Source organism: Camarhynchus parvulus, chromosome 3 (assembly GCF_901933205.1).
Source record: "Camarhynchus parvulus chromosome 3, STF_HiC, whole genome shotgun sequence".
NCBI lineage: Eukaryota > Metazoa > Chordata > Aves > Passeriformes > Thraupidae > Camarhynchus > Camarhynchus parvulus.
Genome location: NC_044573.1, coordinates 109330878 through 109350447, shown reverse-complemented (window position 1 = coordinate 109350447; position 19570 = coordinate 109330878). Strand labels below are relative to the sequence as shown.

Below are 19570 nucleotides of genomic sequence, written 5' to 3'. Positions count from 1 at the left end.
GAAATATTTTAACAGAAGTAATGTTGCTGGTTTACGATGTATGTGTAAGTGTATAAAAATGTGTATAGTTGTGAAATAGTGTATTTTTCATATGTAGCACTGATATAATTCCTCTCTTTCAAACATGATTTTTATCTGTGGAGGAAGGGACAAAAAGAAGCATCAATGATATCCTCAAGGAAAAGGTGGCTCTGCAAAAGTCACTCCCAAATGCAAGAGAGAAAACAGCTTAATCCATCACTACGGAAAATAGAAGTTGCTTGTTGCCTATAGATGTTGTGAGTTCCCCAAAAGATGTGGATTCCTCATCCCTGGAGCATTCAGGGCCAGGTTGGACAGGATTTGGGAGAAACCTGGTCTAGTGGAAGGGTGTCCATGGCAAGAGGGTTGGAACAAGATGATCCTGAATGTCCCTTCCAACCCAAACCTTCTAGGATTCCACGAAAAAGGAGTTTTTTGTGCATCTTCGCTTTGTTCTCTTTATCACCACACCAGGCTGTGATTCAAGGGCAGGCGGCAGATCCGAGGGTTTTGTAAGCAGAAGTTAAGCGGGGAGAATTGCAGCCAGACCATCTGTCTGAGCACGGTGTGGGAGAGAGAAAAAAGCCAGACGGTGGGAGATAAAAAATGAGGCTGATGAGCTTAGAAAGGAAAATAATGAACTGAAGGCCAAGCATGGCTAGAAGAGCTGAATCTGGAAGACAGCAAAGCTGCTGGTGTGATGGCTGACTTAGACTCAGGAGCAGGACCCTGATCAAGCCCCTGCTCTGATTTTTCAAGCTGCAATATCCAGGCAGCATTTAACAGGGAATGGGGCCTGTCTCAGAGAAGGAAACTCACCTCCATGTGCCAAGGATCATCCACAAGGACAGCAATTGCAAATTTGTGACAAAGCTGTGTGGCAGAGTGCCTGGTGCACAGCCCGTAAAGATGACAGGCTAGGCATGTTCAGCCTGGAGAAAAGAAGGCTCTGGAAGTCCTTGGAATCCTTTCCAGTGCCTAAAGAGGAATCCAAAAAGGGATTATTTACAAGGGTATGCAGTGACAGGACAAGGGGCAGTGGTTTTAAACTGCCAGAGGGCAGGGTTAGATGGATATTGGGAAGGAATTCATCCCTGTGAGGGTGGGGAGGCCCTGGCACAGGCTGCCCAGAGAAGCTGTGGCTGTTCCTGAATACCTTGAAGTGTCCAAGGCCAGGTTGAGCAAACTTGTTTAATGGAAGGTATCCCTGCTCATGGGTTTGGAATGAGATGATCTTCCAACCCAAACCATTCTGGGATTCCACAGGAGGAAGTCAAAGAAAAGCCATAGCAGAAGGTCTTCAGTAATAGTGACTGTAAAGCAGGAGAAAGGAGAAATGAGGAATTAAAGTGAAGATCTAGATTAATCTTCATCCTTGCCAACTTCTGTACAGACAAGTGTGACTTGCCAAGGTTAAGATGAGCCTTTTTAGCTTCCCACATCCCTGCTATCTACTCATGAAAGGCAAAAGGAATTCTTTATCGGGCTCTGCTTTCGTGGCAGTGAAGGAGGACACAGATGGAGACATCTCGCCCTCTGGTGGGTGAAGACACAACCTGCAGAAGCCTTGGTCTGCGTGGTATATTAAGAAATGATAATTAAAATTACTGGTTATTGGAAGGAAAAATAAATTATATTCTAGCGGTTTTAAGTTCTGAAATTCAGAAAAAATGATGAATTATGTATATGATCACACACAATCCTCCCAGATAAGGTTGATGTGTTGAGGATCTGGAGCAATATGACAGAAAGGCATCAGAAAATCAACCAAACACTGTGATGGAGAAATCTCTAAAACTGGGATCCCTAAATCTGGGAAGTCAGTGTGCTGGGGTGTCTCTCTGGAGTGTGTGTAGAGAACACCAGCAGTGTGGGGACTGACAAGGCAGAGATCTGGGTGCATCTGCAGGGCCATGATCTTGTTGAGAGCAGGAAGGTGTGGTGGATGGCTCCCATAACCGAATATTGCAGTGGAGGGATACAGACAAGCCAAAAAGGTGAGGAGAGGGAGCTGCCCTGTAGTGAGAGAACAGCTGGAGTGCTGGAATTTTGAGTGGATGATGAGCCACTGGAGAGCTTACAGGGGAAAGGTTCAAGGGATAACCAGTTTGGGTGATACTGTACTGGGCCACTTGCCTCTCTGCAGGCCCTGCTCCTCATGGGGGACTTCAGCCACCCTGATACCTGCTGGAAGGTCAAGTAAAGAGGGATGGAGCATCTCTCCTAAGAGGAAATGCCAAGAGAATTGGGATTGTTCATCCTGGAGAAGAGAAGGCTTCAGTGTAACCTAATTGCAATCTTTGAGTACCTGAAGGGAGCCTACAGGAAAGATGGAGAGGGACTATTTACAAAAACATGTAGTGACAGGACAAAGGGGAATGGCTTCAAAGTAAAGCCAGAGAGTAGATTTAGATTTGGTATTAGGAAGAAATTATTTAGTGTGGGGTTGCTGAGGCCTTGGTACTGGTTGTCCAGAGAAGCTATGGATGCCCTGTCCATGGAAACATTCAAGGTCAAGTTGGATGGAGCCCTGAGAAACCTGGTCTAGTAGAAGGTGTCCCTGGCCATGGCAGGGGGTTGGAATGAGATGATCCTTAAGGTCTCTTGCAACCCAAACCCTTCTATGATTCTGTGATTCACAGCCCAGAAGATTTCTGGAATGAAGTGCTGGTAACTCCCTCCTCCAAGTGATGGAGGAGCTGACAAGGAGAGGTGCTTTGCTGGACATCAGACTCACCAGCCATGGTTCACTGGGAATGTGGGGGTCAAAAGCAGAGCTGGCTGGTGGAGTTCAGGATCCTGAAGGAAGGGAGGAAGGCAAACATCAAACACTAGCCTTCAGACTTTGGCCTCTTCAAAGGCCTCTATCCGCTTGGTTGAGTCCCTTGGGATAAGCAGGCCTGGGAGGAGTCCTCTCTAAGCTCAAGAACAATCCATTCCAATGAGCAGGAAGCTGGGGAAAAATGCCAGCAGGCCCTCATGGATTAACAGGCAGCTCCTGGAAAAACTCAAACACAGAAGTAGCAGAGAAAAGGTGAAAGCAAGGACATGGATAGAAAGGAATACTGAGATTATCTGAGTGTGGGGGGATGAGGAAAGGCAAAGTCCAACTGGAATCTGTTTGGCAATGTCAAAGACAACCACAAGGGTTTCTACAAGGTGACAAAAGGGAGAGTAGGGAAAATGTTGTGGACCCATTGCTCAGCAAGATGTGGGAACTGGCTACAGAGAACATAGAAAAGCCTTCTTCACCTCAGTCTTTACCAATGAGATCAGCCTTCAGGAATCCCTGGTGCCGGAGAACAGAGAGAAGGGCTGGAGCAAGGAACATGTACCTGGTGGAAGAGGATCGGGTCAGGCAATATTTAAAGGATTTTATAAGTGTGTATAAATCCCTGAAGGGAGGGTGCAAAGTAGACAGGGCAAGGCTCTGTACCAGGTCCCAGGGCCAGGACCAGAGAGCACAGGCACACACTGGAACACAGGAGGTTCCTCTGAACATCAGGAAGCACTTTTTTACTGTGAGGGTGGCTGAGCACTGGCACAGGTTGCCCAGAGTGATGATGGAGTCGCCATCCTTGACATATTCAAAATCCATCTGGACATGGATCTGGGCAACCAGCTCTGAGTGGTCCTGCTTGAGCTGAGTTGAACCAAGCGGCCCCCAGAGACCTTTTCCAAACTCAACCCTTCTGTGATTGTGGATGATGAACTAAAATTTCTCTAATCAGTGTCAAGGCAGTTGTTCTGCACTTCCCTTGTGGAAAGGGAATGAAATCCAAAAGGTATCATGAAACCTTGGAAGTGCTTTGAGATGCACAGATAAAACCACACCTTATTGTTCATTATTGTAATTATTATCTCTCTAATATATCCTCTCTGTAATTATTATCCCTATTTTTTTCAAATGACTCATAACCTTCTGTAGCTGTGCAGTTGTGCACTTGGGAATTTCACACCACACCAATTGTTTTGCTTTCACAGATTTTTTTTTCCATTAAAGTTTTTAAATAAAGATCAGTACAGTACAAAGCTTAAAATATTGTCAATGTTTTCAACAATACAAAGTCAGCAGGTGGGAGTTGGGAAGGGGATGGTTAATAAGGAACACTCATATCCTTCCCTGTTTCCCAAAGGAAAAAAATACAAACTCTTTTGTACTTCTGTTTAGTAATGAACAGTGCTTAAAAATAATCTTGTCAGTAAAAGATGTAAATTGCAAGGCACATGAGGAACCTGTCCTTGCCTTGTTACACAAATTAGGCATAAATAAAAATTGAAGGCACCTGTCTCCATCCTCCCCTCCTGCTCTGTACATGGAGCAAATCCTGTCAGTGGGAATTGGCTGTTGAGAGCAACCATGGACCATGGAGCAGACAGCAAAGAGGCTGCCCTTGATCCTCAGGTTCCTTCAGGATTAATCCCCAAAAGAAATAGTACAAGGCACATTGGGATGAATTCTCAGGAGCTGTCCTAGTTTGCAAGATCTGAAGGAACACTACATCAGTACCAGAGATTCCTGAGGGAGAGGACTGTGACCTCAGGGATCCCTGAGGGATCTGAGGTGTGCTCAACCCTTGGTGGTCAGCTCTTCACCAAGCCTGGTCACTGGTATGTTCTTCCCAGGCATACCTCCTTAGGAACACCAGGATGGAGGAGACCTGCTCCAAGCAGTGAGCCCAAGGAGAAGCTCCTGGGTGGCTCAGACAAGCTGAGCATTTATCACAGAGGCACTTTGGCTTTTTCCAGATCCAGCCGTGGTGTCCTCTGGATCACTGGCAAAGCCTCCACAGCCACTTCCCAGCTGAGACTGCAGCATGTGGAGTCTGCCCAGGAAGGCAGCCAGGTGCATAAGGCACAAGGATGAAGGAAAGAAAGAAGCTGGTTGGAGGAAGAGGAGGATGGAGACAGGGATGAAGGAAGCTCCAGTGTTGGTGAGCCCCTTGTGACACAAGGGCACATCCTCACAGCAGCACAGATCTGTGTTGTAGATCCCTGCTCACTCCACCCATCATTGTAACCAGGAGTCAGCTCCAGGTGGGAGTGCAGGGCCACACGGAGATGGGCTCGGCTTCACCTGAGGAGTGTGCAAAACCACCTCCACTGTCACACCACTGTTCCACTGTCCACTTCTGCTCAGCCAGGGAGGAGAAGATATGATCAGAAGTACCAGATATGATCCGAAGTACCTTGGAAGAGCCATGTGGTCTCCTCTCCCTGTCCCTGAATAAGACAGAATTACCATACTCACCCTCCTTCAACAAGGGCAGGACATGTAATCTATTTTCAAACCCTCAGAGAAAGCGACACCTGGGTGATCCCTTCCTTTGGTACCTATGTAACTCCAGGTAGCAGCAGAGCAGGTTTGCTATTACCAGCCATGCCCAATCCTTCTTCATTTTATCTCAGAAATGAGCTCTGGACCAGCCCGATTTACCTCTGTTTCTGCACAGGAACCCACTGATACCATCCAGCCAGTTCCACACCCAGAGCCTTGTTCTGCCTTACCCGCCACAAAACCAAGGCAAATTAGGCTGCAAGAAAAAGCTGCTCACACTGGAAGCCTTTTCTCAAACTGGGAGGAGACCCACAAACAAAGCCAGAGGCCATGGAGGGAGCAGTCCATCAGTGCAGCTGAGTGAGCTGAGCAGCCAGCTGCCATGCAAGGAGAAACGGCTGCTGGCCTCCACTCCAGCCCTTCCCTGCCAGCAGCTGCATTGTCCAAGTGAGCTGGCTCAGAATTAAAACCAGCTGAAAATTACTGACATTTTTTCAGTAGGATTGGTTTCCCAAAGGTCCCTCTCCTGGCACTGGCTCACTCTGTGGTGAGATGAACTTCTGTGCATGGGAAGAGGTTGAATGAGGTGCAAGTGGGACCACCCCTGCTTGGCATCTCCCCTGAGGCAGATTTTCTTCTAGGTCAGCATGGCTGTACCATTTGTACCATCAAAAACACCCTATGAAATCAAGTAATTAATTTCTAAGCTCAGACCAGGACTAATGAGAAAGGGTGGAGTTGATGACCTCCTGAAGGCTTTCCTATGACTTCTTCTCCTATACTCCTATACCAAACTTACTTCCCTCTCCCTTTGTATTTAATTTTCTATAGGGCCATGAGTCTCAATTTTACCTACTAAACACAGGACCAGCAAAGTGCCAATCTACAGGTCTGTTTTCCACCACCTATTAACAAATCTGTTGTCCAGCCCACCTTGCTCCTCCAGCAGGACAGCACTGTTTCCTTCAGGTTAATCTTAACCCAGCTAGGAGGCTCTGTGGATATAAAATCCCAAGCCAAAGCCTTTCTGGATAACAAATCCCATGCACATGCATGGAACATGAACACACACACACCTCAAGAGCTGAAACACAGATGAAGTGCAGAAATCAGTACTTGTCCTCACCAACCATATCCCCAACCCTACACTCTGCCTGCTCAGAACCAGCAATCACAATTCATTTGCCTGCCCTTGGGCTCAATGAGACAAATCCGTGGCTGGGATAGATCCCATGGATTCCTTGGTTTTAGCAGGGATTTAATCCTCCTTGGTGGCTCCATGTTCAATATTCCCCCAAGACAAGCACAGAATAGATTCTTCTAGTGGGGGACACAGTAATCCAGCCTTCGTTACCTTGGATAGGAGTGACCCATGGACATTAAGTGACCCTGACCACTATCTTTGCTAGTCCACACAGGAATCACCAAGTCCCAAGGCCAAGCCATCCTGAGGTTGTGCAGGACCCTAATGTTGTCACCCTGCTTTTCCTTTTGCTGTCCCACCCTCATCTAATACTGATAAAAACATGCCAGAACCACAGCCCCACTCATCACAGAACAGCAACCCTGCAGCTCCAAGGTCAGCTTTCCCACAATGCTGACCAAGGACACAAAGCACCATTAAGAGGGGAATAAAGACTCCTTCACCTTCACACCCTTTTGGCCGTGGCCACAGTAGTGTTGTTGGAGGAGCAGAGCCTTTCCTGTATCAAACAGATCCCATCCAAGTTAGTCCACATGTCATGGACATTGCTAGAGGTTGGTCAGGCTCCCTAGACAGATAACACCAACCCAGCTTGTCCCAGAGGACCCCAGGTCAAGCCAGGATCTCCAAAGATGTTTTCCCAAAGCAACCTAAGTGACCTGGCATTGACACCTTTGACAAGGGGAGCTCAGAGAGAACCTGGCTGGAACAGGAAAAGGATTCTAGCAGCCACAGTGCCACATGTGCCCTCACACCCCAACCCTAGAAACACAAACTTCTCGAAACCTTCCTACTGCCTTTGATAGGAACGGTTCTCACACAGATATGGCCAAATCCAGAGAGGTCATCACTTCCAGCTGTGCTCCTCATGGTGTTGTGAGCCCTGGCACACCCTTCTGCAGTCCCACAGCCTCCAGGCTGCCCTCCCTGACCTTCAGCAAGGTCTCACCCACAGCTCTACCAGAATGAACAAGGAACCTCTGCCTATTTCAGCATCCTTGGTTCAGTGACTTGTTCTGGCTTAAAACACTCCATGTCCCCCCCTGGATGGCAAAAGGCAGTCCCTGCTGTGAAAATGCATCCAACATGAAGTGTCCAGCCCTCCATCTGAATCCAGGGTCCTGGTTAGTCACGGCATGTTAGGCAAGTAAGACAGTCATGTCTCTAGTATGTTATGCCCTTTTTCTTGATTTTCTCTGGTGATGTCATGCCTGTCATGTCCGTGACTCTCAGGAGTCCTTTTTAGCCAGGCTAGCCTTGATCCTGCATCGCAGGATGTAAGCTGTGATGGCACTGCAGGCCACCAAGCCAAAAAAAGAGACGCAGGAGAGATAAACGGTGAAAGGCCCATGTCTCTTCAGGAAAATCTCCTGCCTGTTCTTGTAATCCAAAAGAATGGCCTCCAGCTGTGACAGGGTGCAGATGGCCAGGAAGGTGTGGAAGATCTGGTGGGCGTGGCCAACAATATCACAGGAGCCAGGGAAGTATTTCTCAGGGACAGGGCAAGAAAAGAAATAAGCACTGATAAGGAAAAACAGTATCTGGTATGTGTGGTACCAAGCAGCATCCTCCTCACAGCCCCCCAAGTGACACACAACCACCCGGTGAGCCACGGGACTGATATCCAGGATGAAAGCCAGCCCTGCTGGGATCACCTGGCACATCTTCCTCATGATGGGGTAAGGCCGTCGGTACCGGTATTTGGCATAGCAGCAGCCGGCACAGGACAACCAGCCACAGAAAGCTGCTGCTGGCAGGAAGAAAAGCCAGAACTTGTCATACCAGGCTTGGTCAGAGCTGTAGTAGAAATGAGCCAGGGCACTGCCATACTGGTAGATGCTGACTCCAACATAGTCCACGAAGTAGAAGGTGTAGTGGTACAGCTCCGACTTGGACTGCAGCAGGTGGGCCAAGAGGCTGCAGGTCAGGTAGGTGACAGAGGAGAGGACAAAGATGAGCAACGGCAAGGACCACGCATCCACAAGCAACTGCTCGGCCTCCACAAACGTCTTGAACCTCAGCAGCACGGCCAGCGCCGCCAGGAGATGAGTCCACACGTTGACCACCTCGTTGTGCTTCTGGAAGAGGCTGAGGAAGTAGTAGCGCCAGTCCTGGCCGGTGGGGCGGTAGCCGCTGTGGATGTAGGGCTCGCGGAAGAGCTGCGGCACCTCGCACTCCTTCACTGTGCACGGCATCTTGGGGAGGCCATCCTCCAGCAGCCGGGGCAGCCGGCTGAGGTGCTGCCCGCTGAGGGACAGCGTGCTGAGCCGCTCCAGGATGGCTGTCATCCTTCAGCCCCACACCAGGGAACGTCTCTTCCTGCCCTGCGGGGATGGGAGAAAGAGGAAATGTTAAGGGTGGTGCACCTGAGCCGCTCCAGGATGGCTGTCATCCTTCAGCCCCACACCAGGGAACGTCTCTTCCTGCCCTGTGGGGATGGGAGAAAGAAGAAATGTTAATGGTGGTGCATCGGGGAGAAAAGCATGCTGCCATTCCCAGTGAGATTAACCATGGCACCATGGAGATGCTGGTCCTTAGAGCACCTACTAGTGCCTAAAGGAGATCCAGGAGAGCTAGAGAGGGACTTGGGACAAAGGCCTGGAAGGACAGGACAAGGGACAATGCCTTCCCACTGCCAGAGGGCGGGGATGGATGGGATATTGGGAAGGAATTCTTCCCTGTGAGGATGGCAAGTCCCTGGCACAGGGTGCCCAGAGAAGCTGTGTCTGCCCCTGGATCCCTGGAAGTGTCCAAGGTCAGGCTGGACAGGGCTTGGAGCAACCTGGGATAGTGGGAGGTGTCCCTGTCCATGCCAGGGGGTGGAATGGGATGAGCTTTAAGGTCTTCTAACCCAAACCATTCCACGATTCTATGAATATTGTCAAATTTAGGGGTACCAGATCTCCTGGGGAGTTAGAGAAGGGTCTGAGGCAGCACCAGATTGTCAGGATCTCTAGCTGGTCAGAGTGACCCCGAGAAAAGTTAGAAAGTCTCTTTTCCCAGCCCGGTGATTGAAGAAGGAATCAGGGCTTTTCATTTCTCAGTCTCAAGGTTGTTTATTGTTTCTTATCTATAAAATTCTTTCTCCTGTCCAGCCGAGGTCCGCTCAGCACGACAGTCAGAGGCACTCTGCCTGCCGCCAGGGTGGTGTTATGTCTTTATACTAAAAACTATGTATACAATGTTTACAATTACTTCCCAATACCTATCACCTATGTTAGACAGTGAGCTTCTACTCTAAACCAATCTAAAAGTGTCAACATCACAGCAGAAGATGGAGGCCAAGAAGAAGAAGAAGAAAAAAGGCTGGACATGCCCAGATTCCTCCATCTTGTCCCCCTGAATCCCCATTCTAAAAACCCCAAAATCTACTTTTTCACCTTGTGATAAATTCACTATCATTCTACTTAATTTGTCGTGGCTTGCAGATCTTCATCTAAGGCTGGTAACTTGCTCCACGGGTCATAATCAAAACCACAGGCATTTTGGGCTCTATGCCAGGGTCTCTGAGACCCCTTGTGGGGGTCTTGGCTGCTCAGGACAGCCAGAGGGATGTCCTGGGTCATGACACCAGATTCCCAGGGATATTTGTTCCCTGACCTAAATTCAGCACAGAGGGGGATGGCAGAGCCCTGTCCCTGCAGGTCAGCCTCCATCAGATGGGCACAGCAATGTCACAAGCCTGCCCTTCCTCCCCACTTCCTCAGGCACTCAGCTTGGAGTATGTTCAGGAGCCACAAGCTGCCAACAAGGGGCTGCAGGAAGCAGTTAGTTGGCAAGAAAGCATCTGATGATTTATTAAGGTGATTTTTCACTCCTTATCCCAGAACAAAATGCTCAGGGACAAAACTAAGGGATAAACACCATCTAAGGGATAAACAGCCTGTCTGCACATGAGTTAAGAGGGTCTCAACCAAATCATGGAGGCTGCAAAGAAACCCAACCTTCCCTGTCACACAACTTGCCCATGGATTACTGTAGTGAGTATGGCAGAGGGAGAAGTGGAGAAATCCACAGTCCCAAACCTGCAGCCCTCATCCCTCCACAAGTAAGAAGCATCAGGACTGAGAGGGACTGAAGAAATGAGAGGCTTCTACATCCAAGCTGGCTGCAGTTTGGGTACAGCATCAGAGCTTTGGGTGCATACAGAGCCAATGCTGAGGGACTGCCAGAGAAGTCCCTGGATGCTCAGAGCAGCCAAACCCAGTGCTGGGCACTCCTCTGCTGCTCTGCTCCTTGGTAACCTCCAGACTTGGTAAGCTCTGGCTGGCAAGATTCAGATTCAGGGCACAGCAGGATCCTAATGTGTGGAGAACAACCCTTGGCATTAAATTAATTCCCAATACCCCCTGTTTCCCAATAACCTAGATACCTCTCTTCCCTGCTGGTGTTTGTGTCATACAAAATAGAGGAGAATTCATCACAAATGCCCATGTTAAACTGAAATTGGTGCTGATGGGGCCCCACCAGACTGTGAAGGGCTGTGGTTACTCCTGTGAAACAAACACACACAGGTTTTCAGGAGCAGAATCTGTCTCCTAAGCTTATATGCACACAACTGGAGGTGCAGGGGATGGAGGTAGCAAAAAAAAAAAAAAAAAAAAAAAAAAAAGAAAAAAAAAATAAGTATTTTGCCTCAGTGTGAAAAACAGCCAATTTTTCTCTTGCTGCAATTTTTCTCCTACCAGCTGTGTCCAGTGGTGAGACACCAACAGTTTGTGTGGACATCTGGTCTAGTGAAGGTGTCCCTGCCCATGACAGGAGGCTGGAACTAGAGGAGCTTTAAGATCCCTTCCAACCCAAACCAGTCTGTGTTTCCATGATGGGAGACCCCTGCTAGGCTGTGATACAGAGGACAGGACAGTGTTAAACACCATGAGAGAGTTTCTGAAAGCAAGGAGGTGGGACCTGGCAGTCCCAGGATGAGACAGCACAAAGAGCAAAACCAGAGCAGACTCTCAAGCAGGCAGCAAGTCTCACTTCCTGTAGAAACACAAAGCATCTGATAAGAAACATTTTCATGTTGTTTCTGCTTTCTAGCACAGGGGAGCTGTCATAATTAGGTCTCATTTTCCAGAAAATTCTTTCTGCCCTATACTGCCTTGGCTTTCTCTCTTAGCATCTTTCAAGGCTGGAGGTTTGTTTCTCTGTTTGCCACAGGGGACTTTGTCTGCTGTGTTTGATGGAGCTGCCTTAGCCACAGAAGACAAAATGGTCCCTGGAAATGCTGTTTTAGTTTCACATATGTGCAGTGCTGAAGAGAGCACACTTGCTGGGCAGTTAATGCTGTGCACACTCATAAAGACTTTGTTTCTATCCTAAGGGTCTGCAGGGTCCTGATCTATGACTGGACATGCAGTTTATTCAGTAGGTTGTGTACCCCTGTGGAGTTACATGCTAAAATCTAGGGAGGCAAGGCAAATGCTGACTTTGGGGCAGTCCTATGAGGGCAAGGTGTGAACAGGAGGCAACACTCACTCTGCTCTGTTCCAATGCACAGCCAGTCTATTCTGGCTTCTTGTAGCTAGTGGAGTTCATTCATAAATATGGAATTGTGGAGTGTTTCAGGATGGAAGGGATGTTAAAGATCACCTAATTCCAACCTCCTGCCATGGGCAGGGACACCTTCCACTATCCCAGGTTGCTCCAAGCCCCATCCAACCTTGGACACTTCCAGGGATGGAGCAACCACAGCTTCTCTGGGCAACCTGTGTCAGGGCCTCACCACCTTCACAGGGAATATTTTTTTCCTGCCTGTGGCAGAAGAGCTGGAACAAAATGGTCTTTCCAACCCAGACCACTCTGGGATTCTATGATTCAATGATCATGATGGTGAAGCAGAAGAAAGGACATGCTGAAGTTCCTTACATCTTGGAGAACACAGAGTAATGCCAGAGTGAACCCCAGCAGAGCAGGAACTGAAAACCTCCAAGAGGGCACAGCTGCAAGCATAGGGCAAGAGGGCACAGACCTGCAGAGATGCTCATCTCCTGTGGAGAAACCTGCTGAAACTGCACATAAAGAGCAAAGGCAACACATGGGAGGGTGGCAATTGAGCCTGGGAATAGGAATGCATGGGAATGCTGTCCATGGCCTGCCTGCTTTGCATGCTGACAAGGGTGTGAGAGACACAGGCAGCTTCTGTCCCAGGCACAGCCTGGCTCCGGCTTGCACTGCTCGTACTCATGCCGGGATTTTGCCAAGGTCTCTCATCCCCAGAGCTCAGTGCATGCAGCAAGCACTGCCTCAGAGAGCCTGGGCACTGCTCATCTCCCTGACAGCACAGATTATTCCAGGCAGGCTTTCAGAGCTGGAAAATGCCAGTTTTAAACAGGCTGTGAGTGGCAGAGATTTTCAAAATAATAGTCCGAAATCACAAGAAACACATCTGATACTGGGCTGAACAATGCTAAATCAGAAACCTGGTACCCTGCTTATTTCAAACCTTGTGATGTGAGTGAGTGAGAACAAGTTGGCAGCTTCCAGCGATCATGTGATGGGACAAAATGACGAGCAATTAACGTTAGAAAAGAGAGAGAAAGAGAAAAAAAAAAACAACAAAAAACACCAACCCAGAAACCCAAGGTCAGCACTGGCTGTTTCACTTTCACAGAGCCCCTATTCTTTTCCCTTCACGGGGGCGTAGGAGCAGCTGAAAGCCACATTCATCGGCGGGGTGTCTCGTTGAGATTCTGTCCTCACTCCCATCTCCGGGGGATTCAGTTATTTTGGCTGCTCCCAATTAACAGCAACCAAGTATCGTTTGTTCAGGGAGGGAGCTGCAAGGCGAGAAGGAGGGCGTGGATGATGGCCAGGCTGGATCATGACATCCACAATAAAAACTCCCGGCACAGGAGGAGAACGATCCTGTTCCAATTTTTCTCTCCCTTTTGAAGAGGGTAATTGGAAACCCGAGCTTTTTCCCACTCTTTTGCTTTTTGGTCACAGTCTGATGGAAGGGTTTGAATGAGAAAATTTCCTACAGTGTGGTCGATTTTCCCACCAGTCTGGCCCCCGAGTTCACTGTCTGGGATTGAGGCTGGACCAATGTGATAGATTTGCTTGCAGCCTGGTATTCAGGCACCAAAGTTTTACACAAGCTTCCAAAAAGGCAGTAATTCCTGGTAAACAAAGCAGGGAGGACTGGGGGTACTCAGCTTTGGGGAAGTCTTTAATAAATGCATGGCATTTAAAACAGGGAAAAAAAAAAAAAAAGAAGTAGTGGTTGTGGACAGCATGAAAATAACAGCAGTGGCCAACAGAGTGGTTTGGAGAGCTGCAGGTGATTAACGCCTGAACTCCCCTCTTCTGGCAGTTGAGCAAAAGTCCCAGGGGGGACTCGAGGTCATTTTGAAGCTTTTGGGGTTTTATTGTGACCCATTCCTACATGGGGTTAACTGTGGTGTCACAGCTCCCAGTGCACCAGGATGGCAGGGAGCAGTTCAGCTCTGGGAGAGGCTGCACCAGGGCTGCACCCAGCTCAGAGGCACTGGATAATCCCCATCCCAAACCCTGTTGTCTGAAGGCTGGTCCTCCCTGAGCACAAACATCTCCTCCTGTAATTAAACCATTCTGAAAAGCTGGAGAAAACTTTAAAAAACCATCCTGGGAGCACAGGGCCAGCTCCTCCATCCTATTCTTGCCCTGTGTTTTGGAAAGGCCCCTCCAGAGCTGAGAAAACAAGAGACCATGGACTCACTCAAGAAGCAGCTCCTGTGCAGTCTTGGTATTTATTACCTGCTTCCTTCTCCTGCCACAGATTTAGGTGCCAATATTGCTCCAGACTGCAGCAGGAACACTCAGAGCTCAGATCCCTTCTGTGGGGAGTTACTGGGATTTATATGGGATTTACAACCAGCACAGGTTCCCCAGAGGAGCTGTGACTGCCCCTGGATCCCTGCAAGTGTCCAAGGCCAGGTTGAACAAGACTTGGAGCAAGCTGGGATAGGAGAAGGTGTCCCTGCCCATGGCAGGGGGTTGAACTGGGTGAGCTTTAATGTCTCTCCCAACCCAAACTACTTTGTGATGCCATGATTTGATGGTCTGTGCCAGGGACCAGCCCTGCCAGGACAGGCAGCAGAGTGTGAAGGACTTATCTACTCTCCAGCATCAAAGAAGTGGAAATCCCCACAACCAGAGAGGGGCCAGGTGCTTGGGGCTTCTCTAAACTGGGCTTATACTTCCCCATGTAGGAAATGGGGTATCAGTCCTCATCTGCCTGATGGAAACGAGATATTGTGCTCCTAATGCACTGGGCAGTGCTGGGACTACTTTACAGTGAATTGCACGGAAGATTTTATTTCCCTCAAGGCACTTAGGTACCCTGTTAGATCCACATCAGCACAGTTACTCCTCCAACAGGGACCTGCACAGGTTGGGATGCTCTGGAAGGCAAAAGGTGGTGCCATGTGATTTATGGGAGGGCACAACTTAAAACAACCTGATCTCTTCAGAAAAAAAGGTCAAAAATAAAAAAAAAGGCCAAAACCTTGTGGTAAATTTCAAATAAAAGAAGATGGCTCAAATTCTCCCCTTCTCCATACACACACACAGAGTGCAGCCCAAGCAGGGCTTGTCCAAGCTTGTATCCCTCAGGAAACGAGTGTCCTGTGATGCTGGGAGACGAGCCATGAAAGCCAGTGGGAGGTGGCAGGATCCCCCACGGAAGCCACGGCAGTGTCAGCTCCCCTGCAATTCCTGGCCTGGCAGCCAGCTGGGCCAGCAGCCAGCTCAGCCCTGCTGGGCAGCAAGTGCCTCTTGACATGGGCTCAGCATTGCCTGAGCTTTGGGATGGGGCCAGGGGATGAGAGCAGTGGAACCAGCACAGGGAACGCTGTGCTCGGAGGGCACAGAGCAAAAACAAAGCTGCTGGCAAATGCATCCCAACAAGGGGGGCACCCCTGAGGCCCTGTGGTGTTTGGGGGAGCAAAGCAGGGGAATGGAACCCCAAAGAGAGGACACCAAAGATTGGATGAGGCTGGTGGCTTTGTTGTGAGGATCCAAGCATCATGTGCAAGGAGGGGGTTGATTTTCACAACATCAGGTTCTCAGAGATCAGCTGGGCTGGCTTGGCCATTCCTGTGCTGCTGCACCCCTCAAATGGGGGGGCCACACACAAACTGTCAGCCAGGAACAACTCCTGCACTGTGCTATCTCCCAAACCATGCTAGGGAATGGCACAGTTCTGTTGGCTGTGATAGCACAGCTGCAGTTTCCTCACGCCTAACCCGGGTTAGAGCTTGGTGATGCTGCTGATAACACAGCCAATAATTCCCCAAAAGAAAAAATAATTCTCCTGGCTGAGGATTCCCTCCTCTGGCAAATCCACTCCATCTATATAAAAATTTGCTCAAGGGTGAGGTAATATTCTGCAGCTTTTTTTCCTGATCTCACTAATCCTTTGCTGTTTGTGCTTTCCTGATCCCCTCACCGCTTTGTTTTCCCACACATAACCAACACAGCACCCAGTGCTTTGAGGCTGTATTTCAGGTGGCTGTGAAATCCCTGGATGAGTACACCAGGAATCAAACCAGACCAGGACACAGTTCCAAACTGTAACCATCAGGTTGCTGAAGTGTCAGCACACCCCTGGGCGTGGTTTTGGTCCTGCCACCCCCACCAGTCCCTGCCTGCTGTATTCAGCCATCCAGGGATCACTGATGGGCTGGGACTGACCCTTTCCAGAAACTGGAACTGTGCCAGCAAAGTGCCTGGGGGTTTTCCCCCTGCACTGACTGAAAAATGAGCCTGGATTTGTCACAGCAGCATCCCACTTTCACCTCCTTAACTTGCTTTGGCACTAATCTTCCTTCAGTGCAGATCTAGAACTGGGAATTCCTGCTAGCACAGGGAAACCTTGACAAGCCAGCCAATCCCTCCCTGCTCAGATCCATCTGCTGATGGGACAACCCTGGAACCATCTGCCTGTGGCCAGAGCGACCAAACCAAACTGGCCATGTGCTGTTTGTGGGTTCAAATCTGCCCCAAAAAACATCTGCGCTGAGGCTGCTCAGCTTTGCTGTCATCCACAAAAGCCTCTTGCACAAAAACATCATTTTTTTTAAGGCTGCGGATTTTAGAGCTTTGGTCACTCGAAAAAAATGTATATAAATCATGCAGAGCCCTGCGGCTGCTGCGGGCAGAGGAGGCACTGCCAGGGAGAGACTGCAGCCCTGTGCCAACGCCGTGGAGCTGGGAGCTCTCCTCTCCCCTGCACTAAAAGTCTTTGTCTCCAGCCTGGACCTCGTCCCATTTAACCCCATGGCCTCTCCCAGCCAGGTTCTAGGTTTGCAGTGACAGAAGTGATGCCCTTCCTGGAGGCTACAAAGCTCCAAAGAAGAGGCAGATGGCAGATTCTCTCCACAAAAGGCATTCAGGGCTGTGCTGCATTCACTTGCTTAGAACCTACCCAATCCCAAGGATTTGGTGGGGCTTGGAGGGTGGGAAGGAGATGGGAGCAAGCTTCCCCTTACTACCTGGAAGTGTCCAAGGCCAGGTTAGACAGGGCTTGGAGCAACCTGGTCTGGTAGAAGGTGTCCCAGTCCATGGCAGGGAGCTGGAACTGGACTATCTTTAAGGTCCCTTCCAACCCAAACCCTTCCATGATGCTGTGAAGGATGAAGCTTATAAGGTATGGCATCTGTACAGCTGCAGCCTCCAGCAGCCTCCCTGGGTATTTATTCTTCTGAAATTTACTAATGATTAATTGTTTATGCACTTAAAGGGCCACTGGTCTGACCCCATGAGCAAGGGTTACCCCGTAAACTGGCAGATAAAAAATTAAGCTGGTGCCTGACTCAAGATGTGCAAGTAGCTGCAAGCTCATGCACGTGACCTGGTGGTGGCACCTCCCTTGTCCCCAGGCTCCCTGGCACGGCCATCCCTCCCTGCCATCCCTCCCTGCATCCACAGGGACACAGCCCTCAGCTCGGCCACAGGCTGCGGCTGCAGCTTCAGCGTAAACAAATAAAAGCAATTAATGTCCAGGAAACAGAAAATACTGCAGGGTGCAGGGCTGTTAACCCACACCTTCCCCAGCTGCGTGGGAAGGAATGTGCAACTGTGTGGTTTGGCCTGAGGAGCCCTGAGTGGGTTTCTAGGAACTGTTTGCAGCACATATCACCACAGCAGCCCAAGGCAAGAGCACAGTCTGCTGCTAGAATTCAGAATTCATGGCTGCCTGCCATGGCTGTCCCCTCCCTGCCCTGGCAGAGGGCAAAACCAGAATTCAGACCTGCTGGATTCATCCTTTTTCATGACCTTTCTGTAACTTTGCTCTTTTTCAACGACTGTTGCCAGGGGAGCACTACACTCCTCATTCTAATCTGCAGCAAGCCACCCTAGAATCCCAAAATGTTTTGGGTTGGAAATGACCTTAAAGCTCATCTCATTGCAACCCCCCTGCCATGGGCAGGGCACCTTTCACTAGACCAGGTTGCTCCAAGCCTCATCCCACCCAAAAATCCTCCAACTAGCGATATGTAAATAATTTCCCAGCTCTGAAGCTACAATCCCACAACAAGTGCACCTCTCCATCCCAGTAAAAACCTGTGTGCCCCTGTGTGTCGCCTTGGCACAGCTACTGGGATGCTCCAAACCCAACCCTGCTCATGCCAGGGACGAATTGGTTTGGCACCAAACAAATGCCTGTTAAATGTTTACCTGAACTTATATATCTATATATTTGTGCGCAAGAAAACCAGAACACTTTAAGACTGTCCACAATATTTTCCTCCCTGCCCCTAGGGGAAAAAAAAAAAAAAAAAAAAAAGTGAGATGCTTGTGGTGTTTTCAGCCAGGAAAACATCCAAATGAGATATGAGATACAGGGGGGGCATGACCCCGAAGTGTCCTGGAGAAGATCAGCAGGGAACAATCCTTCAGTGACCCTTTGGAGACGCGCCCCAGCTCGTGTCTGCGCAAGGAGCAGGCGGCAGCTCCAAGGCAAACACCGGGAGCTGGTTCTTCTCCCAGCTCACGGCTGAACTATGCATCTCCTTCCCGGGGCCTCCAGAGCTCCCCGGGTGTCAAAGTCGTTAAAGGAAAATCCGCCCACAGCCATTTCAAACAAACACGCAGGAAAACCACTGCCCACCTCTCTCCTTCAGGAAACCCTTGAGATAGCGGTAGCAGGGGAATTTAAGGCAAAATCCGCGTCTCCCTGCTCATCCCTGCCCTCCTTAAGCTCTGCCCCAGCACCCACCTGACCACTGGACCAACCCCAGCTGGATGAACCACAACTGTGCGTGGCACAGAGGGAAGATCCCGCATCCCCCGCATCCCAGGGGTGTCTGCAAGCACCAGGCACCGCACAGCGACCACCCCCGCACCCATCCCGCATCTCGCTTCCCCCGCAGGGAACGATGCTCCCGGCGCGACGGGGATGCAGGAGCGCACCGGGAACTCGCTGGGGACCCTCGGGTGTCCCGGCGGGAGAGGGGGGGACCGCAGGGAGGGGATCGCCCGCAGTGTCCGCTCTCAGTGCCCGCTCTCCATCTCCCGCACTCCGTGTCCACACTCACCCCCTGCACTCAGTGGCCACACTCACCTCCCGCACTCAGTGGCCGCACTCACCCTCTGCACTCAGTGTCGGCTCCCCCGTCCCGCACTCACCGCTCTCGGTGCCCGCTCTCGGTGTCCCCTCGGTGTCCCCTCGGTGTCCGCTGTCCCCTCCCCTGTCCCGCTGCCGCCGCCGAGTCCCGGCGCCGCCGCCTCCGGGAGCCCCCGCGGCCGCCCCGCGCATGCGCGCCCCGCCCCGCCCCGGGGTGGCCCCGCGGGCCGAGCCCAGCCCGGCCCGGCCCAGCCCGGCCCGGCCCGGCCGGACAAAGCGGGGCTCAAACCCGCGGCACCGCCCTGATCCCGTCACCCCAGGGGTAGGTGCAGATCAGAGCTCAGTGACACATCCGTGAGAGGGGTGTAAAGTCACAGACTCACAGAGTCGTTACTCCGAGGTCATCGACTCCAACCTGTGGCCGGTCCCCAGCGCAGAGCACTGAGTGCTCCGTCCTGTTGTTCCTTGGACACCTGCAGGGATGGAGGTTCCAGCACCTCCTGAGCCCCCCCTCAAT

At 50.4% G+C, this 19570-nt stretch overlaps 1 protein-coding gene across 2 annotated transcripts; it reads right to left on the bottom strand.

Annotated features, from left to right (window-relative positions):
- Positions 1 to 4049: 4049 nt before the first annotated feature.
- PAQR8 (progestin and adipoQ receptor family member 8) lies at positions 4050 to 19178 on the bottom strand. 2 transcript variants are annotated; one of them, XM_030946574.1, is made up of 2 exons: positions 19116 to 19178; positions 4050 to 8827 (listed from the first exon to the last, which is right to left on the bottom strand). In XM_030946574.1, the coding sequence occupies exon 2, from the start codon at positions 8789 to 8791 to the stop codon at positions 7733 to 7735; it is 1059 nt and encodes a 352-aa protein (XP_030802434.1). In that variant the 5' UTR covers positions 8792 to 8827; positions 19116 to 19178; the 3' UTR covers positions 4050 to 7732. The 2 variants fall into 2 exon arrangements, with proteins under 2 accessions (XP_030802434.1, XP_030802436.1); XM_030946576.1 differs by having other exon boundaries at positions 4050 to 8931; positions 19116 to 19132.
- Positions 19179 to 19570: the final 392 nt, after the last annotated feature.